The sequence below is a fragment of the Medicago sativa genome, chromosome 3, assembly GCF_051527215.1.
Source record: "Medicago sativa cultivar Bolivia chromosome 3, Bolivia_mono, whole genome shotgun sequence".
In the NCBI taxonomy this organism is placed as follows: domain Eukaryota; kingdom Viridiplantae; phylum Streptophyta; class Magnoliopsida; order Fabales; family Fabaceae; genus Medicago; species Medicago sativa.
This window is the reverse complement of record NC_140751.1, coordinates 90,745,445-90,770,592: the sequence shown is the minus strand read 5'-3', so window position 1 is coordinate 90,770,592 and position 25,148 is coordinate 90,745,445. Positions and strand designations below refer to the sequence as shown.

Here is a 25,148-nt window from a genome sequence, read left to right as displayed (position 1 = left end):
TACATGTTTGGGGAGCAACAGAGGAGAGCACCCCATACATGATTTTTACAAAGCTTTTCCAGGTCCTTCCTAAATTTTTGATGCATGCTATGGACAATTAATAAATTTGTACCCTTTAATTATTTGAAAGCATTTCTTTTGGCATTTTTTATTGCAAAAGATTTATTGATAATCAAGATTCTCTAAAAATGTATTTTTGCTAGAATTAATCAAAGTGAGTTAAAAAGAAATCTATCTATATAGTACTGACTACCAAGTAAAAATAATAAACTTGATGCCACTAGAAAATGATGCCCTGGATTGCTATCCCCTTCCGTTCATCCTAAAAAATTGGTGCCCCTAAAAAAAAATATTGCCCTGGGTGCCCCTAAAATAATTTTGGTTGTCATAAAGTAAAATCAAGTTTGGTTATAAACGCAAGCTTTGCTACAAATTAATCAAAAGAACAAAATAAAAACTTTTTTATAGGTTGAAGTTGAACAATGAAACCAGCGAGTAACAGTGAAATAGTTCTTCATCAATGCGCTATGCTTTAATTTTGAAAAGAAATATTAATAGATGATTACAATCTGCAATTTATAGCAGACAAAGAACAAGGCTAAAGTGGAAGCATTATACACGCATGAATTGCTCAATCAAGGTCGATCCAATTAGCTATTATAATCTTACCTAGTATAGAACTACAATATGTACTAATTTAACATGCTTACACAACAGTTGAAATCATAATGAAAAAATATATAACTTACATAACAAATAGTACAGTACATTATAACTTCTCCTTATTTATTTGCTTGTAATAAATTAATCAAGAATCTTGTATTGGAACTAATGGAAGTTTGCCTCCATATATCTCTGGGAGCTGACTCTCATCAATCTCTTCAAGCAATGTTGCTTTCAGCTTCTTGTTCTCAACAAATACTATCTGCAACATATTCAACACATGCATTATGCTCCTAGAACATCTCAATTTTCAAAGACATGTAGTAGTAATTTTTATACATCAAGTAACAATTTTAAAAGTGTTACCTTCTTCTTGGTATTGTCATCAATGAAAGGGTAAATAATTTTCCATACTTTCATAAACATGTAAGGTGCATGGACTATGAACAACTTTCCCAATCTCTCTGGATAGTAATCTTGTAGAATGGTTAGAGCACCGAGGTAACCGCGAATGTCGCTGTTTGCATATCCCCAGCCCTTAATGTCTGCAATAGATACAAACTTTTCTTCCCCTGGTGGCATCCTGTCACATTATTGGGTAAGCTACAAACTTTACAATTCTTCTTACTGGATTCACAGTTCCAAATATAAACTGTATAAGCATCACATTTTCTTTTTTGTATGCATGAATTAATTAATGAGAGGAAAGACACTTACTTTGAGCATAGTTTCTCAAGAGCAAAAACTACATACCCTGCATACACAAAAAATATTTATCATTGAGCCATTGTTTGGATAAACAACATATAAGTGCTTATGTCTAAATTAACAAAAGGTAACGCTGAGTCAAACTGTTTTCATAAACTACCTGTTGGGATAAACAAATTAATTAAACACTTATAGCTATAAGCAATTATCATATTATGCTTATGTATAAGTCATTTTTATAACAAGATAAAATCAAATTTATCTTTTTTTACACAGGTTATAAACTTTTATATAAACTATCTTGAGCAACTTATGAAAATAAGCTGAAAACAACTTATGGATATGTCATAATCAGTTTCCTTAAACTCTCCCAAATAGTCTCACATGAGTTTATGTTAGTAGATAAGTTCAAATAAGTCAATCCAAACACAGGGTCGGCCCAACACGTCAAGATGCCTAAAGCAAATTTTATAAAGAAGCCTTTTAGAATTAAAAAAATAACACAATGTTTATTAAAAGCAGAGTAAATCAAGTTTTGTTGAATCCAAGATTTGAACTTAAGACCAACTTAAGACCAAAAGGATATATATGATGTCTTAAAATGACCAACTAAGCTAGATAAATATTGATTATTAGTATGTCAGATGATATATTTATAACTAAATTGACTTATTTTGAGGCTTTTTTTTTAACCCTAAATCCCGAAGTTTAAACCTTGCTTGGGTGGCTTGGCCCTTGGGCCGGCCCTGTCCAAACAGACCCTATTTTGGAGAATTTATGGAAATAAACTCAAAATAACTTATAAACATGTCATAAGTTGTTTTTTATAAACTCTCCTAAACGATCTCACACAACTACATAGATAAAGTTAAATAAGTCAATCCAAACATAACTTCACATATTAGTTTGTTAACCATAAGAGGATTTCAAGCATTGTACAACTAATAGCATCTCAAGTGGGAAAAAAACATACGTTTGAATGCATCCAAACCATTTTTGTTTTGAAAATGTTTAGCAGCAAAAGCAACAGTTATAGGTCGACCCTTCTTATCCACTCCTTGAACATACATCTTTTCTTGTGCAAGATCATCAGGTATCTCTGAAGGGGATACAGAACCACTTGGAACAAATGATTTTCTCCATTTCATGTACTTTAGGAACATAGCTGAAGCCTTATCTACATCTAAATCACGAGCTCTCAAGAATCTTCTAATCATTAAATCATCTACCTCCTGCCCATCAAGTTCAATTCAATTCCAATCTAACTATTTGCTACCTAAGCCTAATCAGTACTGTAATAAAACAAAACAAACATCATGGCCATCATAAATTTTGTATTTTTATCATAATCCAAAAAATTTAGTTCGAAAAAAAAAAACAAAATAATTTTTCTAAAAAGTCAAACTTTGGGACATTGAACTTGTTTCAGAGTGAAAAACAGATCCAAATCGGTACAACATAGTAATTGACACCAAAATAAACTAATCTTGAACAAAGTGCTAGGATATGACACAAGTTGTAGTTGCAAAAAAAGTGGCAAAGTTTAACCGTTATCACTGTTTTATCAAAACTACATACGATGATGTCATGTCATGATGATGTTTGTTAACTTTGTTTGTTACCTTAGAAGAAGGGTCGCGGCTTTCAACAAGAGTTCTCATGAGGCTGATTTTGGTGAGTTCTGCTTCTGTGCTATCCTTCAAAGCTCCATCATCTTGAACAAGAATTTTCCCATTGGTTTCTTCCTTAGCCAATTCATGTTTTGAATCCAATGCTGAATTCCCAGGCTCAGGGCTCACGGTTTCCATGATCTTGTTGAAAAAATGAATAATCAATTGTCTCTCAATTCTTTAGGGGGGACATGTCACATAAATATAATAATATCATGCATATGGTTTTAATTATTTATTTATTTATTTATTTATTTCTTGAGCTACAAATAAATATCGAGTCCGGTTTTGAGTGCTTTGGTGGTTAGTATTTGACGTGAGTAATTATGTCCTCTCAACTACCCAATTGGGTTAGGTCCAAGCATTAATTTTCATTGTTGCCACTTGCTTGCCAAAATATGAAGTCACAGTTAGGTTAGTATTTTTATATGACACTTCGAATAAACTAGAGTACACCACCCGACGAAGTCGGTAAACGACAGACCCAGCTGGCATTCACCAAGGCAGCTGGGGGAGCTGGCAGGGGAATTGAAGAAGATCAATCGGAAGAAGGTGAGCTAAACTGCAAATGATAATGAGTTGGGCAAGGCTGGAGGTTGCCTTACGCCGGGAAGAAGGCCCTGTTCTCTTTTTTGATTTCCATCCATAGATATGGTTGGTATGTTGAATCACCTGTGAAGTCGACTTTACTTGACCGTGTCTGCCTCAACTTCACCCTAGACTCGTGTCGTGTAGCAAGAGCATATGTTAGGGAATTTAAAATAGAAATAATTCTCTTAAAAGTTGTGTTATCAACTTTATTCAACTTTTCAAAGTCAAACCTTTGTTCTTTTCTATGAAAATTTTTTAATTTTGGATTCCTTAACTTGTGCCCTAAGGACACAAGATAACAAGACCCTTTAAGCATAAAATTTCATGCATTTCATTCATAATCAACCGGGAAATATTAGTGACGGATGATGAAAATAATTGAAATAGCTGTAAATGTTGTCGTCTATGCTAAAGAGTGTGTTATATCATTTGTTAATCGTGTAACAAAACTAACACCATAATTTATAAAAGAACCAAGAAAAAAACTTGCAAGTAGATAGCAACCAAGACCAATTCATACACATGATCAAGGGACTCATGAAGACAATTAACAATTGTCTCACAAATCAAAAAAGACATTTTGTATGCTTAATTTTCTCACCCAGAAAACATGTGGTTTCGACTTTAAGAGTAGATAAACAAGAAGAGGCCCAAGTTGTTCTTGCTTGGACGGCACTCCATTTCTTTTGAGAAATGAAAATCATCACTCAAAATAATGGATTTTGGATCATTACGTTTTACGTATGCATTTTTCGGATTATATAGGATATATAATATAGCATAGGATTATTCATTATATTACTTGATTAGTTAGGTAACTATGTTAGAGTAACCGAAGTTAATTTCAACAGTGTCTTTGGCCTTAATTAGCGCCAGCCTACTGTACATTCATTCAAGGCTCTGGGGTCATTTTCATATGGAAAAGTAGCAATGTTCGTGTGTTAAAATGACCCTCTAAAAAAGGAAATTTATGGTCCGTTGATTGTATAGTATTTATCTTTTGCCCTGTATGGTAGGAAATGAAGCCACATTATTTAGACCACGTATGGCCACCAATGGACAGATCGATCATGTTCATCATCCTTAATCAAATAAAAAGACAATGAATTGACATAGAGAAAATTTATTAGGGAACGTGGACAACGCTTCCCTCCAAAAAAGTAGTCTTGGTCTAGGACATTCTAAAAATAAATCATGCTTCCCTCAAAAAAAAAAAAAATCATGCTAAGATAAGATATTTTGTATAAAAAAAAATTGTATCGCTGAATGAGTTATTTGGTCAGACAGTGTATGGAGATGAAGATTGAAGCCCCAGTTTCAAAGTAAATTTATAGAAGGAAATAAAGCAGCTAATTGTTTCCTAAGTAATTAGGGAACCCAAATTGTACTTGGCTTGAGGAAATTTCTCTTTGCGTTGTACATTTTTGTACAAACTACAAATGTAGACCTTATGTATTTTATTTTGAATGAAATTCACTCATTTGTCAAAAAAAAGATATTAAGTTTTGCTTTTCTTTTAAAATTTTGGCATCAAATTAATGACTCTTGCTAACAAGTGTCCCAGGAGTATTGTTTAAGGAACCTATAAAAAGAAATTTTGTCTTAAAAATACAAGTCAAACACATCTAAAATTCATAACTACACAATTGTCAATTCAAAAGTTACTACTTTTTGATGCTTAAACAATGCTCTAAAGACACTTGTTAGCATTTTCCTAAATTAATTCATCAATTATAGAGTACTAATATTATGACATATGTTTTTTTTTTTCAAACAGAGATAACTTTTATTAACTAAAACAGTTATTACAAACTACATGGAATTAGGAATCACCTAAACATAGAAACAAGAGTCAAGCTCAAACAAACAAGAAAGCCACTAGCCTCACAAACGAATCATCAGAGGTTGCACCTTCTTAAATTGCAATCCTCTGATGTAAACAATCATTTTTGATTTGGTTAAGGAGTTGTTGAACATACAGGTAGCAATTCCGAAATCTTTTATCATTCTTCTCCTACCAGATCATATACAGGGTCACACTCAACACCATTATATGAGCTTGATGCATACCATTGTTTCTGTTGCAATGAGACTAGACATATTGCAAAATAGATTGTCAGTTGCTAGTATTGATGCTCATATTCATCCATCTCATAACACCCATCCACACGGCATCAACAAATTCACAAGTAAAAAATAAATGAGAATGACTTTCATTCTCCTTTGTACATAGAATGCACACCTGATCACGTTGAATACCTATTTTAAGCATCCTATCACAAGTTGGCAGTCTAGCATGAATAATTAACCAAGTAACAAACAAACATTTTGGAGGGGCTGGATTATTACATATCATTTTCCTCTAACCAACCTTTGCAAACTCTCTTAAGGCATTATACATTCTCTTAATTAAAAAATTAGTTTGTTGATACACATTGTCATTAACACTTGAAAGGGTCTTTGCTGCACCAAAGACATTTTTTACTACCCATGAAGCTTGTGCAGGCACATCCATGAGTAGCACATTCCTTCCCTTAGTATAATATTCATGAACTCATTTCACCCATAAAACATCCTTCTTATTGGCCAAGTTCCAAAGAAGTTTACAAATTGCAGCTTGATTCCAAACTTTCAAATCAATTACATTCCACCCACCAGTTGTCTTAGGTAAACTTATATGACATATGTATTTTTATAATATTATTTAGTTAGTATGTATCCCTCAAAAAAAAATTAGTTAGTATGTAGTGAATAAAAAAAATAGTTGATGTAAGCATTGTTTAAAATTAAAAAAAAATAGTTGGTCTACAGTTCGATTCAATATCCTTTTGCACGGCCGTAAGCATTTTTCTGCTGGTTTATATGAAAAAAATATTGTATCGAACTATAGAGACCACAAATTAGTTTAGATCATTCTAATCTTACAAATTCTAAATTAAGGTTGAAAAAGTTGTTGTTTATTAAACAAATTAGTTAAATGGATTGCAAATATAACAAAAAAAAAAGTGTTGAGATTAGACTTAAGTAACCATTCATTCAATGATTTATCTTGATCAATTGCATATTTTCCATGATTCAGATATAACTCAGCATATCTTTCATCTTATGTTGACATGTTTGCGTAACGATGTGAAATCCATTGTATCAGTCAACTTCTAATACTAAGCAAAATAGCCGGTTGATTTAATGACATATAACTCGATAATTGAATATGAATATACATTTAACCATATGTCTATGCATTAGCATCCATACATGGCTTAAATTAGACCCTTCTCGCACTTGACAAGTCATATAATCATTTTCGGATTGCACGTTGGAAAAAATATTAAATATAAAATTAAATTAAAAGTTAAATTGAATAATCGATTATATACAATCAGCCAGATCAAGAGTAATACATTGAATTTCTAGCACCTACATCTAATCCCAAACACAGATAAATTAGTTACCCACAAGTGAGGTAACCAGCAAGAAGAGAAGAATGATGAAGGATGGACATCAATAAGCTTGAATCCAAACTCTAATGACATCCAATGGTGAAAATTAACTTCTTACTCTCTTTCTCTCTCTATTTATACAAATACTACTTGCTTGGCGAAGTGATGCTCGCTCAACGAGTTGAGGGCCCGTTTGTTTCAGATTTTTTTCAAAAAAAATCTATTTTTTCCCTTAAAAAAATCACTTTTTTCATTTTTAAGTGTTTGTTTAGGATTTTTAGAAAAATCATTTTATCAAAAAAATCTATTTTGACCCTAAAATGAAAAGCTATTAGGATTAACTTTTCTCAAAATCTATTTTTTTCAACAACAAGGAGAAAACACATGTGCATGTTAGAACTCATTTTTTTAAAAAAAATAGATTTTTATGGATAGTAAGCAAACACAAATAGATTCAGATTTTTTAAAAAATCTCTAGAAAAAAATCTCAAGATTCTTTTGACACAAAATCTACTCCCTCCGTTTCAAAATGAGTGTCGCTTTAACCAAAAAAATTTGTTTCAAAATGAATGTCACTTTCGGTTTTCAATGCAATAATAACTTTTTCTTTTCAATTGTACCCTTCAATTAATACTATGTTACACTACTTCCAAAGTATTATTTTTTCTTTAATGAAAAACAAACCAATAGTTGATTAAAATAATTTGGAAAAATTGCTATGACATTTGACTACTTTATTCCATTCCTTAATCTGTGTGCAATTGGCTAAAGCGACACTCATTTTAAAACGGAGGGAGTATTTTTTATAAAGCTGAAACAAACGCACCCAGAGTCTGCTTCAAGTGGAGGAAAAAGCCAGTTGCTCGAGCAATGCCCATGCAAACGAAGCGCCTCTGATACCAACTAAACTTGATGCTCCAATGAATTGAACTTAAAAATTATATAAAATTACTATAATTCATAACAAATCGCTTATTAAGGAGTGTCTATGCAAGACTATTATTATCAACATAATCATATACCAAAATCAGGTGGTTTTGTTCAAAGAAACAATTGTACAGTAACGTCACATTGTCATGTTTGGTTCTAGAATCACTTTTATTTTTGTGTGAAATTCTTCAAGTCCTTGTGTTGTGAGAAATTAATTACGCTTATTGATATACCATAGATAAGAAAATGAATGCTTTCCAATAATAAATAAGAATACTTTTAGGTGAGATTTTCACTTGAAACTATACAAGTTTTCTAAGCATGAATATTCTTACAACATAAGGAGATGAAATAGAATGACTAAGCTTTATTGTTTGGTTCTGTCAGCAGAAAAAACATTGTTTCTATTGTTTAAAATGAAATAGTATTTAATTTTAACAAAGGTTTGGGATTGACATGGTCTAAATAAAATGCATTTCACATAATTTTTTTGCAATATTCATTTTATATCCCTCTAATGAGTGGGGGTGATTAATAGTTGTCCATGATATTTTTTAACCCTTACAAAAATGGTCATTTATTTTAAGTTCAAACTTAGTGAACTTAACATAATCAACTAATTTACTCTCTTTTTTATTACAAATATCCACCAATTGACTTGTCTATCCCAAAAAAAAATCGATAAATATATTTGTTGTCCTTGTTAAGTTAACATGTATTTTTAAATGACTTTCTCACATGTGTTTAGAATACTATAACAAGTTTCTATGCCAAAATATGAGTTTAAAATTTGAACTTTAGGCCATATTTTTATTGCTTTTATTTTGAACATTTGTGATAAAAAAAAATTCATATTTAATTTATCTCAAGTTAAAATATTCAATTAATTTGTAAAAAAAACTTTTAGTAATGTTTTAAACATTTTTACGAAAAATCATTCAAAAATTTAAATGTTTCTAGATAATTATACAAATTTAGTTTTAACATAAATAAACATTGCATGTTAAAAATTTTTACAGAGACAAAGTGCCTCATTTTTATGAGAACGAAAAAACAATAGTTGATAATTTTGTCATGACGAAAAACATATTTAATCAAAAAATAAAGTAACAAAAAAATATGAAAAATAAATAAAGGAAAAAAGTAGGGAAAAAAACAACAAAATAAAATTGAGATGACATAGGTGAAAACATAGAGTTTGAAAGAAAAAAAAGTAGCCATTGTTAGCCGGCCCTAATTTTTTAGTGAGAGATACTCTGCCTTCTCTCTAAGTTTTCCTCCTCTTTCACACATCGAGGAGGGGTGATTTTAGGTCAATTTTTGACCTAGAATCACCCCTCTGCATCTTTTTTTCTCCTTTCTTTTAATCTAAATAAGTGATTTCCACATACATCAAGTTTTTCTTTTGTGTTTTTTTCGTGATTTCGTCGTCTTAGTGCGACGTTGTGTTGTTCGTCGTCTTGTGCGGCGTTGTTTGATTTCGCATCTTTTGTTGTGCAGTGTTCGTTTGGTTCGTATTGAAAGCTCAGCTTCAGACAATCACAAATTCAATCAATGATTTGGGCGTCAACGTTGCAGATCCAGAACCATGGGTATTCTCGTGATTTAGATTTTATCATATTATTTGTAGGCATTTTGCCGTTGAGTGCTATTAACTTGGGTGTTGTGAGTTTGTTCGCAGATTCACCTTTTACGTTTTTAGCGATATTGATCATGTTATTGTCTCTGATGTATTCTATCAATATGAATGAATGAATATCCTTTGTTTTGTAAAAAAAAAAAAAAAGTAGCCTTCAAGAAATTACTCATACCCTTAGCTTAGTAAGAAATTTACTAATAGTCTAAAAAATGTTGTGTTAATTTACATTGTCGACCTGAAAATTAATGTGTAATATATAGTGGCGGAGGCAGGATTATTATAAAACTTGGACAAAAAAAAAAATTGCAACGAATTTATAGGGGTTTATATAAGAAATTGCAAATAAATAATAAAAAAATCTAAAGAAATTGTCCAATTTATAGGAGTTTATATAAGAAATTCATAGGATTTTACATAATAAATTGCAAAAATTTTGGACCGGAGCTCGAGCGAGTGCCCGGGGTCTCGCCGGGCCTTAGAACGGTCTATATATCTAAACATTTCATTTCCCCTAAAAAAAAATCTAAACATTTCATTTATTAAAAAAAAAAAAAAAAAAAAAAAAGTGGGAAAAAGTTGTGTGGGGAGTATGGATGCCACGCTTTCCACGTAGGATTCAAACCAATTACACCCTTACAGACTCAATCACCAGAATTTTCCACAACACACAACTATTCTCTTATCTCCATTCATTTCCTCAATTCATAGCCGGAGGAAGAATCTTCGAAGATCAAAGAGAAATCAAAATGGCCTTGCAAGTGCAGGCCTCCCTTCACACTACAAGATTATCACCTACTGCCACTCCTACCCTCCGACCTCTCTCCAATCCATCTACTCTCAAGACATCTTTCTTCTCTCGTTCCCTTAACCTTTTACTTCATCCTAATCAACTACAAGTTGCTTATGGACCTCCCAGGTTTACCATGCGTGTAGCTTCCAAACAAGCTTATATCTGTCGTGACTGCGGGTTATTTTCCTTTCTTTGATCATTCTCTTTTTAGTATATCTGAATGAAATATATATCTCATTATTTGGTTTTGTTGATAATAATGTTGCAGGTATATTTACAATGAGAGGACCCCCTTTGATAAATTGCCTGATAAATACTTCTGCCCTGGTAATTTCATTACTTTTTACTCATATAGTGTCCACTATTACTCATAGATGGAGGAACTTCATTTCAAAACTATAATATTTGCTTTTACGCTTTCCATGCCATATGAATATTTATCAAATTCTTGTTGGTTTAGTTGTCTAACAAAAAATAAACAATTTTATCATGATCATAACAATTTCTATTGACATAAGGTATACTATTAAATTTCTCTTATAAGTACAGAGAAAGAAAATCAGGCATATCTATTATCTATATATAGGATGTATGGATTCTAAGTGCATGTTAGGTTCAGTGAATTTGACGGTGAATTTGACAGAATCACGGTGGATTACCGCCATATAGGCAACACATTTTAGAGTTTCAAAAAAATCATAGTGCCACCAAATTTAGAACTTAAAGCAGAGCTTCACTGCCACTCACAAAGACTGGTCTCATTTGTTTTTCAACCAAGTTTATTAAGGTCTAAATTCTAATATTATACTGATAAGAAAGGAAAAATAGGACATTTTTTAAGAAGCAAAAGAAATACGGGTCAATGAGACTGCATTATGATTGTCTCAAAATGGCGTTTTGCAGTTTGTGGTGCTCCCAAACGAAGGTTTAAGCCCTATGCAACAGATGTCAACAAAAAAGCAAATGAAACAGATGTTAGAAAGGCAAGAAAAGCTGAACTCCAAAGAGATGAAGCAATTGGGTGAGTGAGCCATAGTCATTTTCTTTTTGCCTTGCTTAATATGTTCACTCCTACCCATTATTTTTGTTTTTGACATAATTTATTATGCTAATGTCAACAGGAAAGCACTTCCTATTGCAGTTGCCGTGGGAGTTGTAGTTCTTGCAGGATTATACTTCTATCTCAACAACACATTTTAGCTGAATGGTTGATTCATTATGATTTACATTAGAAAATCAGACCTTTAATTCATTCATGTTCTTTTGTTTATTTGGTTCGTCAACACTTTTACACAGTTCCTTTTAGTTCCATCTGTTCAATTTCCAATAGCTTGCACAAGAATGTTGTCATAAGTTAAACTGAAAATAAAGCATGAATATAAGAAAAGTGAGTTCAAGTTTTTCATTTGCCAGTTGCCACCTATGACTGAACAAAAGGCTTAAAGTATGGTACTCTAATTATCTGGGCAATCCATGAAGAATTGCCATGTTTATGAAGTAAAATGCATTTTATTTTCATCTATGTAAAAGGAAAATCAGGCTGCCTCAAAAAAGGAAAATCAGCCGATAGAAAGTTTAGAGTTTAGACAAGGGCAAGTTACGCCGTCCTTGCAATCATGGTAAAAAAATTCTTCCAATTGACATTCATAGTAATACATTCTCCATAAGACAAATCTCAGAATTACATCGCAATTGTGAAGGTGCAAATTATGCATCTTCATTAGCACCTCTATCAATACTAAGCTTCTTAGGTTTCACTGTAACTAAGCTCTCTATCTTTTCCTAAATATGCTAGGAATATTAATCAAACCCGATCGAGAAAAACAAAGAAACTAGCTCTTTTATTGGCTATGGCTTTTAATATAGACTGAAATCAAAATATTGACAAGATAGTAATGACTAACGTATGAGAAAGACAAATACTTATATTGACAGATAGCAAGTGGCTGAATTACACATTATGGTTATACCAAACGCTTTCATTCTTGCAAAACAAATGAACCCTCTATTCTTCTATCCATGGGTGGTGGAGGGGGGAAATTCAAGGGCGAAAATGTATCATTAAAACAGGAGGTCGGTGCAGGCTTGAACTCGTAAGGACCTTCTTTTTGTCCCCAAACCTGCAATTGAATAGGAAAAAATCATGTTTAAGTTCACCTTTATTGTCTAGGTTTTAAATTTATGAAGGTGAGGTTAAATAAATCATCAAATTGATCAAGTTAATGAGTTGAAGAAAACTAACTTGATTTCCATCATCATCATAACCCCGATCCCAGGTGTGTATCTCATTGTTCTTCATAACCGCAAGTTCTGAAGTACAGTAGGTTGCTCCATTCTGTTTTTAGAAGAAGTGCGGATATTAAGACACTGATACTGGTACAAAAATGAGGGTAATAAGACAGTGGTTAGAACTGAAAATTACCCATGAATTAGGAAATCCTCCGGGTGGGGTTGAACCTTCATATAAGCAGCGTTTTCCACGTGAACAACGCTTGAGATGTATCGTTGTCAAATGTTCTCCAATGTCCTGCAAATCACAGTATATGTCAAGGAAGATCAACTACTAAAAGGAATAGAGGTATTACCTTGTTCAAGTATTGGATAAGTCAAGGTATTCAGACACACGGATATAATTTATCTTACCTAAGAAACTATAGATAAAGAATAAGTTTTATCCAGAAATTAAAAAAAAATAAAAAAAAGTATTTCATTGATGAAACCAAGTCATTAAAGACGTAAACTAACAGACATATGCTCAAAATATAGAAGACCATGGAATTTTTTATAGAAAACTATTCTGGTACATTGCAGGTTAAGAGAGACTTGTTCTCTCCTATTGAAAAGTTCATCTCAAACTATGGAATGGAGCAAGGCTCCTTACAAGATTGATAGAAAATCAAACTAAAAGATGTTTCCATCCTCTCCATCTCCCTCCCCATTTTCTCTCATCAATTCTTCTTCTACTCATTCTCTCTTGAATATTTTTTCTCTCCATATCTCTCATCCAGTTGAAGGAAAGAATCCATTTCAACTAAAAGATAGAAGAATTGCTCAGAGAGAACCAACTGCATCACCCAAACCACCTAAACCGGTCGATAGAATTCTAGGGTTCTACATCCTACTTTAGTGGGTCATGGAATTACCATATCATCACCTTCATATACAAAATTCTGGGTGAAAGGAAAAACTGGAATGTTCATTCATTTGCTTAATCATAACCTAAAAGTGACAATTGATACCAAGGTGCATTGGACTCGGCCTCTGTAGCACTTTGTCGTATAAATCTCAATATTAATGCCAAAACGTTGCTTCAGCAGCAGTTCAGCTGTAGTTTTCTAATTGTTTGCAGATCTAGCAATTTCTTGGGTATCCATTGATCCATCTACAGCTATTGAAGACTGATTTTCAAAACATTCTAAAACCTTGCTTCATTTGTCTGAGTCTCTTTTTATCACCATACTTCTTTATACCCTACTTTATTGTAAAATTATTTTCTGTCCTGTTTTTCTTTACTTTCTTCGCTCATCCTCGACACAATTATTTTGACATCCAACGAATTTTATTTACATTGATTTCTTTTCTAACCCACTTCTCCCTAACAAAAAAATGACAACTGTCTAAAAAAGAAGATTCCTGGAGCTAAGATCACAGGATGAACTATGAACATGACTTAATGCTTACCCCAATGACTTCTTCTGGTTGTGGGCGCTGATCCTTTGGCCGATCACAGAAATTTTTGTATTCCTCCATGTCTCTGATGGCATATGTACTTAACTGTCAGCAAAAGGAAGTTAGGATTCATGCTCTATTGAAAAGCAAATATAACTTTGACATGTAACATGAAAAGAAGTATCCCTATAGAAATACAAGAACAAGTATCCCTATAATGTAGGGCAATGGTTAGATTAATAATATTTAAATCTTGGGCATGGTTCGAATTACATGTCAGCAGAGTGAGTACTCATCTACCAAAACACAAATAACAAACTGACATTTAAGTATAATTGACCCCCTAATTCCTGCATCGACATGTATACGTAAAACCAAATATGAGAATAACTTTTAAGCAGTTTAAAAAAAAAAAAAAAAAAAAATCCTCTTCACAACGAAGGCATAGCATACACTGTTTTTTCAATGCCATTCGACGGAAAAATAATGATAAACTCCCTCTATGGGAGATCTTAGAATTAAGTCCTAGAATGGATCCTCTCGTGTTAAAATTTCACATTGCCTTGTTATCCCGTTTACAAGTTGTCTCTCACTCTCTCTTCCTAGACAGAAATTGAGTGGAGGTCTACTAAACTTTGTGAAAATTTCTAATGAACGAGACGTTGCACAAATTGTTTGCATGACAGGATCATCCAAAATTTCAACATTAGAGGATTTATTTTCCTGGGCAAGGGTTGTTAGCTAATGACCTAAAGTTGGAAGATAGAATGTCGACATCTTTAAATTGACCGAATACATACCTCAACATCACATTTCAACTCTTTTGGACAAGGTTTCGTCATTAACAGCCTCTGCAAAAAGATGAACAATGGCAACTAAGATATAGCTATTTTTTAACAAAATGAAAAAAGTGCATTTTGATGTAGATCATATCAACTGCTCTTGTTCATATTTCAATCCAAATAAAAATTTTCAGAAGAATATATATAGTCTACCAACCTGGCGAAAGGGTTTCTGTGGACTCCTCCAAAAAGCCTAGCATCATAAAGAAAAACTTGATTGAGCTAATTTTAAAGGCATTGAAAACAATTAATCAGAAAGAAGAAATACAGAATTGCACAGTAGTGCTGACCTGCTCATAATATAGGACATTTGAACCATCAACTAGCTCAGCAGCTGGACATGTAAGCATTCTACAAGCAAGTATATAATGTCAATGTTATATTTACAAAACACTTAATAAAACAATTAAAAGTAGAATTATTAGAGTGTTGGAAAGGAAGAAACCTAATATTGAAATAGTTATCAGGGTCTCTAGAAGCTTGGTCCTTGGAATACTGCATATCCATGGATGAAGAATTGAATGAATAATTGAGAAATTAAAGAAACAAGAAAAAGAAAAGTGGGAGGAAAAGGACCTTTTCGCCGGTGAGTGATTGAGTGACTAAACGAGTATGGTCCCAGCGAGTGGTAGACTTACGAAGACGTTTGACGAGAAGAGCGCCACCGAGGAGTAAGAGAGCCTTGAGAGCTAATCCTTGAGCACGATTCCATCCATTGGAATTGGAATTGGAATCGGATTCGGATTCCGTACACATGATGATGATGATGATTTTTGTTTATTTTGAATAGTGATAATAAGAAGAACTAATCATGGATGGAATGGAGCCAAATAGCGAGGGCGGCTACAACCACAAGAAGTGGAAAGTGCGGCGACAATTCTAGAACATTCTTATTGAGAATTCTAGGCTGTTGTATGTTAGTTTCGTATTGGTCTGTGGAGTGAATCACTCTTCATTCATCCAGTCTAGAGTGGAGTAGAGATGAGGGAGAATCCAGCGGTTCAATTTTCTTTCACCCTTTTTTATATTATTCTTTTTTTTTTTTTGTACAATTCTTTATATTATTCTTTACTACCTACCTCCAAATGTTTTTTTTGTTTGGTGAATTACTTCCAAATGATTGATTAAGGTTAAACCTTTTGTGCTATGCAATTAATAATAACATTAATAGGATTAAATATTTGGTAAAAAAAAGTAAGAAAAAAAAATTTGGTAAAAAAAAATTTAACATGTGTTTTTACCAATAAAGTTGGTTAGGAGTTGGCTTATACTTCGGAGGGGCGTCATTCAACTCTCATGTTGATACGAGGATATTTTTTTTTTTTAAGTTATCGAACTTGAAACCTTTAAGAGGAGCACTCTCTCAAGTCTCAAACCAATATCATCATCAGACCAACCAACCCAAGTGGATTAATACAAAGACGTTTTAATTTGTGTGATCTATAAATACTAATGTTATTCTCTTTGAATCTTGAGACATGTCCAAAGTTAAAACTATATAAACACTTCCGACGAATAAGCAACTAGCTAATCATTGATAGAGTAACTTTCTCTTTTTCGTTTCTTGTATGCTATGCAACTCGTCCCATAGAATGGTGTAGCTTTTCTCGAACAAGAAAGACAGATTAGCCAAATGTTACCATTCATATCCATTTTCAGCCCTGAAACTTTGGTGAATCTGATCCAACTAACTTAAACTTTTTTTTTGAGGGACTAACTAACTTAAGCTTTTCTTTACAATTTTTTTATCCGTACCTATAAAAGTACCGGCTTTTATTTTTCGTCTACATAAAAATGGCGTTTTTGTCCATATAATTTTTTCATGCACGCAGTTTTAATTATCCTAAAACTTTTAAAATTTTGAATAATTTTCTGTGTGTATGCCTAAATGATACATATTTGACTTGTGACTATACAAATACTTTTCATGCTGTAAATTATATGAAACGTCTATTATGCTTGCCGTGTACAAATATATGATGAATAGAGCTCAACTGAAGTTTTATGATACGGGACATCATTAGATAAGGGATTTGAAGTCATTAAATCATACTTTACATTATACACGGATACCTTTGTAAATTGAGTTGTTGAAAGTAATTATGAAATTTTAACTTACGCAAAGATTTCAATGATTTAACGTTAATTTCCCAACTAAGTGCAAATAGTGTCACGTGAAGGTTTTTTTTTCTTCTTCTTCTTTTGAGGGAGGTCATGAGATGAAGCTTTTTGTTTGGCAAAAATTGGAAGTGAAAAGAGATAATTATGAATTATTGACATTCCAACTATGTCCATACACAAACAAAACAACATATGACTGTTAGGCACATAGTCCAGGGCAACAAGTTAGTTTTATGATCTTCCTTCAACTTCAAGCATTGCTTTATTGTATCATCGCTTCATCTGTAGTTAAGAACGTTCTCAACTGATCATCATCTACTTTGATAGTTCAATTTTGCACTATATGTCCCTTTATGTGAAACCTTACATAAAAAGTTTGGCTTGTATTAGCCTTCCAATCATCCTCTAGTCTTTCTTATTCATCAGTAATAGAGACACTGACAATAGGTATGAGACGTTGCCTGAATTTTGTTAAGGTGTATGTTTCTACAAGCAGAGATCGCCACAACATATACAGTTTATAAAAATGAATGATAATCTACTTGTGCATTTATACCCGATAAGATATTTGAATGCAAGAAAGTATTCATTTCTACTGCCACTCTTGATCTTGTCCTGATATCGAGAGTCACAAACCATTTAGAAAACAATGGTTCATGCATCCCAAGAAGACTGATAGAAAAATGATGGAAATATTTTGCTAAACTAAACATTCACTACCTATCATCAGAACAGAAATAGAATAGGTACATACTACATCTTGAACCATTTTCATAATTACAAACACTTATGCAGCAGCAGCATCAACTTTGCCTCTCATCAAACTCCCAAAATCCTCATGAACAGTAGTGGATTCTATTATTATTATCTCAGTCTGATTGAAGCAGTATATAGGAGCCTGCCAATGCGGTTCCTCAAGCAGTGCTCCAACCTCAAACGTCATTACATGAGCGGTATATCCTCCATCTATTAAAATTATCACTATATCAAACTTTACTTCATTTCACAGCAACAATAACAATATTATAATTTTATTCACTTCATTCAATATCTTGGTTGATAAACTAATAATTAATAAGCTCAATCGGTTATAGAATAAACGTTTTTCATATAAATGTTTATGTATAAGTTATTTCTATTACTAGAAATATAAGAAAAATTGTATCATATAAGCTAATATTATGAACATGTCATAAGAAGTTTCTGCAAACTCTCCCAAAATGTATGACAAGATAAGCTTAAATAGGTAAATCCAAATATAGCCCAAAAGTGATAATATAAGAGAGACAAAACCAAACCTGAGTAGAAGAACCACTTAACAGGTCTACGAGTGAGAACATCTTCATAGTACACAATGAAATCAACTTTCGTCCAAACATTACAAAGGAAATTATCAACATGTTCTTGACCTAAATACGTAGCGCCCTCAAGAAAATTAGGACGGAGAATACCTACAGGAAACTGGACGACCTTGCAATGGCGGTCTGAGGGATGGAGAGTGTAGATGAAGGAGGTACCGTTGGTCCATTCGAGGTCGTAAACGACGACAGCATTGAGTTGATTTTGGATGATGTTGAAGTTTCGACCGTTAGGCCAGTCGTACCATAAGTCCACTTTCTGCAGGACTCCGCTCTTGTTCATAAACATTAAGGCATGAAACTGCTCCGGCCAAACAGCCGGAATTGGCTCAGCCATCGAATATGAAGCCGAGAGAGAGAAGAGAATGACATATAGGAATATCCTAGATAGTTGTTCTATTGCAGAGGCCATGGCTGCTCTAAGTTTCATCACAACAAATAAGAGAAACACTCAAAGTGGAAACAAAAAACAAGTCATTTTGGAAATTATCAGAAAAGATAAGAGTTTGATGAATGTGAGGTGGAAACTCCATTTTATTCTTCCAAACAAGTTTTTTTTATTTATTATTTATTTCTTGTCCCTTTTTTTATTGATTTAAAAATACTTACTTTCATCTGCCATTTTGATTTACCAATTTTTTTAGATTTAATCTCTGGGTATTTTAAATCATTACTATTTAGTCCCTCTACCTATCTAAAAACAGTCTCTTAGGTACTAATAAGCGAATTGGAAGTGATTCTGCAATCAATACATTATGCACAATTACTTTCCACACAACAGAGCGTATTAATTTTCGGGTGCTATACACACAAGCCTGCCATTTCACGCTAGATGGACGTGATCACGAGGTATTACGAAATTATTTCTACTTATAATCAATCAATTGCTACGTTAACATTTTCACCAAAATCTGTCTTGTTTATCACTTGTGAGACTTTTACCAATTCAGTTCATTATTTCCCAAAAGTAAAAGATAGCTGAGCTGACAAAATTTGATTTATGAGTTTGGATGAAAACCATATTGCATCCATCCCTACAAGATGATGATGGAAAATTGATGTTAATATTTGGCTAAACTAAACAATCATTCGGAAATACATTAGGCATATACAGTTTGAACATTTCATAATGAACAGCTCCTATGCAGCAGCATCGACTTTGCCTCTCATCAAACTTCCAAAAGAATCGCCACGAACAGTAGCAGATTCTAACATATTCTCAGTCTGATTGAAGCAGTATACAGGAGCCTGCCAATGCACATCCTCAAGCACTGCTCCAACCTCAAATGTCATCACATGAGCAGTGTATCCTGCATTAATTACCAGTATATCAAACCTTAATTCATTTCACAGGAATGAACAACATTTCAAAGAATAATAATATCATAAATTTATTCTCATTCATTCAATCTCTTGAAAATGATAAACTAATAAGTTCAAGGGCTTACAGCATAAACTCTTTCTATACAAGTGATTATGTACAAGTTTTTTATATTACAAGAAATAAAATCAAATAGTTTTATACCGACAAATTGTTATCATATAAGCTATAAGCTATTTTCACAAACTCATTGACATGTAATAAGCTGTTTCTATAAACTCTTCCAAATAAGTCAATGAATCCAAACAAACAGTAACTAGGAGTGATATTAGAAAGAAAGAAGTAAACAAACCTGTGTAGAAGATCCACTTAACAGGCCTTCGAGTGAGAACATCTTCATAATACACAATGAAATCAACTTTCTCCCAAACATTACATAGGAAATTATCAACTTGTTCTTGACCTAAATAGGTAGCACCATCAAGCCAATTAGGACGGAGAATACCAACTTCAACATGGACAACCTTGCAGTGGCGGTCGGAGGGATGGAGAGTGTACATGAAGGAGGTTCCATTGGTCCATTCAAGGTCGTAATCTACAACATCATTGAGTTGATCTTGGATGATGTTGAAGTTTCGACCGTTGGGCCAGTCGTACCATAAGTCCAATTTCTGTAGGGATCCGCTTCTGTTCATGAATAGTACGGAATGAAACTGCTCCGGCCAAGCTGCCGGAACTGGCTCCGCCGTCGAGAGTGAGAAGAGAACGACGGAAAGTAGTACCGTTACCGTAAAGGTGTGTTCTATTGCAGAGGCCATTGCTGCTGCTTTCAACAACACACACGAAAAATACTCAACAGATAAGAATTTGATGAATGTTAGGGGGAAATTTCATTTTGGGTTTGGGACCACTCTCTCAAGATTTGTCCACTGTGAAACCACGTGTCACATTTCTGTGTAGCTCAATTACTCAGTCAGAAACTGTACCCATTTGGATTACTCATAACAGCATAGAGTTTCTCCCTAACCCAACAATAATGGAAACATAATTTTCAAAGTTAAAATGAAGTTTTAGTTTTGGTTTAAGGTTATCTCTGTGCCTAAGTAAAAACATTTGTTGGAGATTTATCTAAGATGAAAACAAAAGATATTAATAAGTGGAATTGGATCAAATAGTTTGTTCGTAAATAAAGTGCCATCTCAAGCGGAGATTTATAGTTGATTGATTGCCCATCAGCAAGTTAGCGTGAGAGACCCTTATAAACTTCACAATTGTATCTTTCATATGGTAACTCATACGTTTCTTCTCAATGGTATGACTAAAAGAAAGTTGGAACTTGGAAGTAAAATAGAAGAAAAGAGTTAAAAAAAATAAAAACGCATACAATGATACATTTTCCGAGAGTCGCATGTATTGTGAAAGTGAACACATTTAGTTTGTTATAAATCCAGAAATCAACGCAGGGGTGGTGGCTCTAGACTGTTACTTCACTGAGTGTAAACCCTGGAGGGGAGAAGCATATTCAAACCATTTCTTTCTTTCTTTTATCATTAGTTTCTTTACATTCTGCTTTATTAGAGGATTCTTGCAATGAACAAAGGATAGTCCCTCCCCCTTTGATTTTCATTGATGACCAATCCCCAAACAATATGCCAATAATCAAAAGATAGATTGCAGATAAAAGTTAAGATTCAAGTCAAAATCTTCAAAGTTTATACGCCTTTCACTTATATCTAGTAGTAGCCGTAGCTAATACAAACCTTAAAGAAACATTTACTGATACTATTATTTTAGTGACTTATAGTGAGAAGAACCCGATTCTATTCTTTGCCATAGATAGACGAAAAAATACTCGATCACAAGCTATTGATTTCCAGATGCAGGGCCATCCCGCCCTTTCTTAATATCATCCCAACCTCTTGCCCATGGCTGGCCAAGTGTTGCTCTAGTTTCAGGAGCAGAATGGCTGTCAAGGTTTTTCATAACTTTTTCCCGCAATGCAGCAAAGACCTAAGCAATAACAGATGATTGACTGGCATGAGAATTGTACCCCAAACAAAACAAAATCAACCAGCTAACATAATCGGAATTTAATTATCTGATCAATAATATGAAACTCACTGGGTTTACATCAACTGATTCTGGGGGTTGCTCCTGTCCCGATATCCACTTCCATAAATCTGGATTTTCCTGAAGACCAGAAATAGAATTTTGAACTGACTTATGTTAATCAACAGAACAGACTGAAACTTTGACCTTTACTTGCTATCACATTTTCCTTTTTCCTTCAAAAATTGACTAAGTAAATCCTCAAATAGAACCATAGCCACCAGTTTCATAATTTTCTTCGGTAGGTGGTATGGGGTAGGCAAGACCTCGAATTATTAGATACATCGGGGATACGTTATTTGGCTTCGTAGTACTTTCTAATATACTAATTGATGCACTGTAAATAAATTAGTAAAAACAATAAAGTAGTTGATGAAAAATATATAATATCTTCAATAGGAATTACTTGAAATTTAAAAGACAAAAATAAGAGTCTGGACATAAACATAAAACACTGGTATTAAAAATAACTTAAAAAATTAAACATAATTTGCTAACAACAAAAACTCAAATTTTATGCATTTTCCTCTCTAGCCAACAACTTCTCTCATTGTATTTCTTTGATCTTTCACATCATTGATTAATTCCAATATCATATCTTGTAGAAGATTCTTCTAAATAAGTGTCGCTAGTAATCCATATCACATATTTTGAACGAGTCGTCCTTGTAGCGCTATTAGAAAACTGTGACCATAAACAGTTGTTTCCTTGAGTAAAATCAACCTATCCGCTCTTGCACAATTAAATTTGTTCATCACTACATTATAAATATAAGAATAAGTACTCCAAGTTTTTTTATATTAGAAGAGTTGCCTATTGGTTGAGGTTGACTTTTTTTGTCATCTCTCTTTGGAAGTCTTCAATTAATATGTTGACCATCAATCAATAGAACTCATGGTTACAATATACAGTTGAGCGGGAAGACATTGCATATATTCCATTTTTGTGTGAACATGACAAATTGATAGCTCAAAAATTTGTGTTCTGCTTTGTATATTTTTTCAAAGACTTGTGTGAAGTGTCCGCTTCCTTATACCGATTTGTAGCAAGATAACTTTTGTCATAAAGTCGAGGGATCAATGCCAAAACAAGACAATAATTAGTAGGTAATGTTTCCCATTTCAGAGTACAATATGTATATTTGTCTCTTTTTATAATTTCTCGACTTCCCCAATCATCAAATTCATTTTCTTGTAATTTTTTTAGCTTTTATCATCAACAAATTTAATCAACGTGTAATTCTTTTGATTATATTAATCACATTTTCAACTTGCACCCAATAATTCTTAATGTCAATTGTTTCAGCAACAAAATCCCTCAATTTTTATATGTTTTTATCTCCTTGCTTAACTCATTCTTTCCAAGTATTCAATATGGTTCTAGTTGCAAGAGCTTCTCGATACCAAGAAGCGTCGTAGGTATATTATAATGAGGCAAATCTGATTTTTGCAACTGTCAACAATTCAAGTTTTGGATTGGCTCTAAAAATGGCTAAAGATTAATTATGTTTACTTATGTACTTAACTGTAGTTTTTTCCTGTGAGAGAGGAAATGTTACAGTAAAGTACATAATCATAGTCAATCTTTAGCCATTTTTAGAGCAAATCACAAACTTGAATTGTTAAAAGTAGCAAAGACTGGGTTTGTCTTGCATTATATTATATTCAAGTTGCTTCTGGTGTATTGAGAAGGTCTTGTAACTATTGTTGTGTTGCATACTTGTAAAACAATGAATTAAGTAAGGAGATGGAAACACAAGAAAAATGGGGTTTTGTTGCAAAAACAATTAGCAGTGGGAATATTTGGGAGGAAGTTGAAAATGTGGCTAATATAATAAAACCAATTTACATGTTGATTAAGTTTGTTGATGGTGAAGACTAAATAATGGGAGAATTTTATGAGAAAATAGATATGATGTTTGGGGAAGCACGATAAATTATACGAAAAGAGACAAGCATGCAGATTGATACTCTCAAATGGAAAATATTATCGCTACAAGATGGGTCGAAGTGAATTATAATATTAATTATTGTTTTGGTTTTGGATTGACCCCTCGACTTTATGATACGCGTTACCTTGCGACACTGGTTCTAGGAGCTATAGCTAGAAATCATATAATGAAGAGGACAATACACTATGCAAGTCTTCGAAAAAAATATACTAAAGTGAACTAATGAAGAGGAACAAAAACTTGAAATTATCAGTTTGACATGTTTCACACAAAAAATGAAATGTATGCAACTCAACTAGAGGTGGTAACCATGAGTTCTATTGATTGGTGGTCAACATATGGATTTAAAACTCTTGAGTTAGCCAAGTTGGCAGAAAAATATTATCTCAACCAACAAGTAGTTATTCTATTGAGAAAGAACTTGGAGTACCTACTCTTGTATCTAAAATGTAAATGTGAACGAGCTTAATTGGCTAGAGCGGACAAATTGGTTTATATTCACTCAAACATCCGCCAACAATCAGGATTTTCTAATAGATACAAGCATGACTGTTCGATACTAGCAAAGCCCCAACAGAAACAATCACATCATCAATTCATGTTAGCAATGAAATCCAACTAGACAAACAAACAAACAGAGAAATGACATAGAAAAAGTGAAAGGGTCATAAAATAATAACCAGTATAATGTGAAGATGTAGCTAAATTACCAAGTCGAGGACATGAATGAGAGCTTTAATCCGATTTTCATCCAATTTATGTATGTTATCCTCTACCCATTTGCCAAGAACCAAGTCCAGTTCCAGAAACCCGCGTTGTTTGCTTCTGTATAATAACCTATGGAGCATTGACAAACAAATCAAACAAAGAAAGAACGTTAAACCCAATCAAAACGGGGAAAAAAATTAAAAAGAGGAGAACCTGTTAAATAAGCGCCTTTTGGATTCTTCGTTAGATAAATCAATAACTTCGGGTGATTGAGATTGGGATGTGAAAGGGGCAAAAAGAGGCCTACAATTGAAAAGAGGTCTTGTGGAAGAAGTGATGGTGCCTTTGTTAGAGTAGATGAGTCTGTGGACATTGATAACAGCTTTTCTTATTGTCGCCATTAGAAAATTTCAATTTGACTACTATTATTGTTTTCTGTGTGCTATTTGGGTGGGAGTGGTTCTCTATAGAGTGATGAATTTCGACGATTTGTTTGAGAAATGGGATTAGGAGGAGAGATAATTAACTAATGCAAACGCCGATGGACGGAGGAATTCTCCTGTGTGTCTCATATGATAACTAAAAAATATGGTAGTGCATAATATACGCAAGGTCTGCGGTTCGAATCTGAACACCAC

General features: G+C 33.2%; 6 protein-coding genes across 6 annotated transcripts; 1 reads left to right on the top strand and 5 right to left on the bottom strand.

Annotated features, from left to right (window-relative positions):
* Positions 1 to 627: 627 nt before the first annotated feature.
* On the bottom strand, positions 628 to 3,215 carry LOC146941840 (uncharacterized). Its single transcript, XM_085755684.1, has 5 exons — positions 2,994 to 3,215; positions 2,345 to 2,603; positions 1,381 to 1,417; positions 1,030 to 1,246; positions 628 to 925 (listed from the first exon to the last, which is right to left on the bottom strand). The coding sequence occupies exons 1-5, from the start codon at positions 3,177 to 3,179 to the stop codon at positions 809 to 811; spliced, it is 816 nt and encodes a 271-aa protein (XP_085611810.1). The 5' UTR covers positions 3,180 to 3,215; the 3' UTR covers positions 628 to 808.
* Positions 3,216 to 10,301: 7,086 nt separating this feature from the next.
* Positions 10,302 to 11,836, top strand: LOC146941839 (Rubredoxin-like superfamily protein). The gene is made up of 4 exons (XM_085755683.1): positions 10,302 to 10,608; positions 10,700 to 10,758; positions 11,335 to 11,452; positions 11,553 to 11,836. Exons 1-4 carry the CDS (start codon positions 10,388 to 10,390, stop codon positions 11,629 to 11,631), a joined length of 477 nt encoding a protein of 158 aa, XP_085611809.1. The 5' UTR covers positions 10,302 to 10,387; the 3' UTR covers positions 11,632 to 11,836.
* A 215-nt stretch (positions 11,837 to 12,051) lies between these two features.
* CRL (crumpled leaf) lies at positions 12,052 to 15,940 on the bottom strand. The gene is made up of 9 exons (XM_085755682.1): positions 15,519 to 15,940; positions 15,388 to 15,437; positions 15,233 to 15,293; positions 15,100 to 15,135; positions 14,901 to 14,951; positions 14,113 to 14,205; positions 12,854 to 12,958; positions 12,674 to 12,766; positions 12,052 to 12,551 (listed from the first exon to the last, which is right to left on the bottom strand). The coding sequence occupies exons 1-9, from the start codon at positions 15,696 to 15,698 to the stop codon at positions 12,411 to 12,413; spliced, it is 810 nt and encodes a 269-aa protein (XP_085611808.1). The 5' UTR covers positions 15,699 to 15,940; the 3' UTR covers positions 12,052 to 12,410.
* Positions 15,941 to 17,630: 1,690 nt separating this feature from the next.
* Positions 17,631 to 18,932, bottom strand: LOC146941837 (uncharacterized protein At4g14100-like). Its single transcript, XM_085755678.1, has 2 exons — positions 18,362 to 18,932; positions 17,631 to 18,029 (listed from the first exon to the last, which is right to left on the bottom strand). Exons 1-2 carry the CDS (start codon positions 18,849 to 18,851, stop codon positions 17,851 to 17,853), a joined length of 669 nt encoding a protein of 222 aa, XP_085611804.1. The 5' UTR covers positions 18,852 to 18,932; the 3' UTR covers positions 17,631 to 17,850.
* A 425-nt stretch (positions 18,933 to 19,357) lies between these two features.
* On the bottom strand, positions 19,358 to 21,246 carry LOC146941836 (uncharacterized protein At4g14100-like). The gene is made up of 2 exons (XM_085755679.1): positions 20,095 to 21,246; positions 19,358 to 19,731 (listed from the first exon to the last, which is right to left on the bottom strand). The coding sequence occupies exons 1-2, from the start codon at positions 20,558 to 20,560 to the stop codon at positions 19,562 to 19,564; spliced, it is 636 nt and encodes a 211-aa protein (XP_085611805.1). The 5' UTR covers positions 20,561 to 21,246; the 3' UTR covers positions 19,358 to 19,561.
* Positions 21,247 to 21,392: 146 nt separating this feature from the next.
* Positions 21,393 to 25,084, bottom strand: SDHAF2 (succinate dehydrogenase assembly factor). Its single transcript, XM_085755680.1, has 4 exons — positions 24,724 to 25,084; positions 24,513 to 24,639; positions 21,864 to 21,932; positions 21,393 to 21,752 (listed from the first exon to the last, which is right to left on the bottom strand). The coding sequence occupies exons 1-4, from the start codon at positions 24,909 to 24,911 to the stop codon at positions 21,606 to 21,608; spliced, it is 531 nt and encodes a 176-aa protein (XP_085611806.1). The 5' UTR covers positions 24,912 to 25,084; the 3' UTR covers positions 21,393 to 21,605.
* Between the last annotated feature and the right edge of the window lie 64 nt (positions 25,085 to 25,148).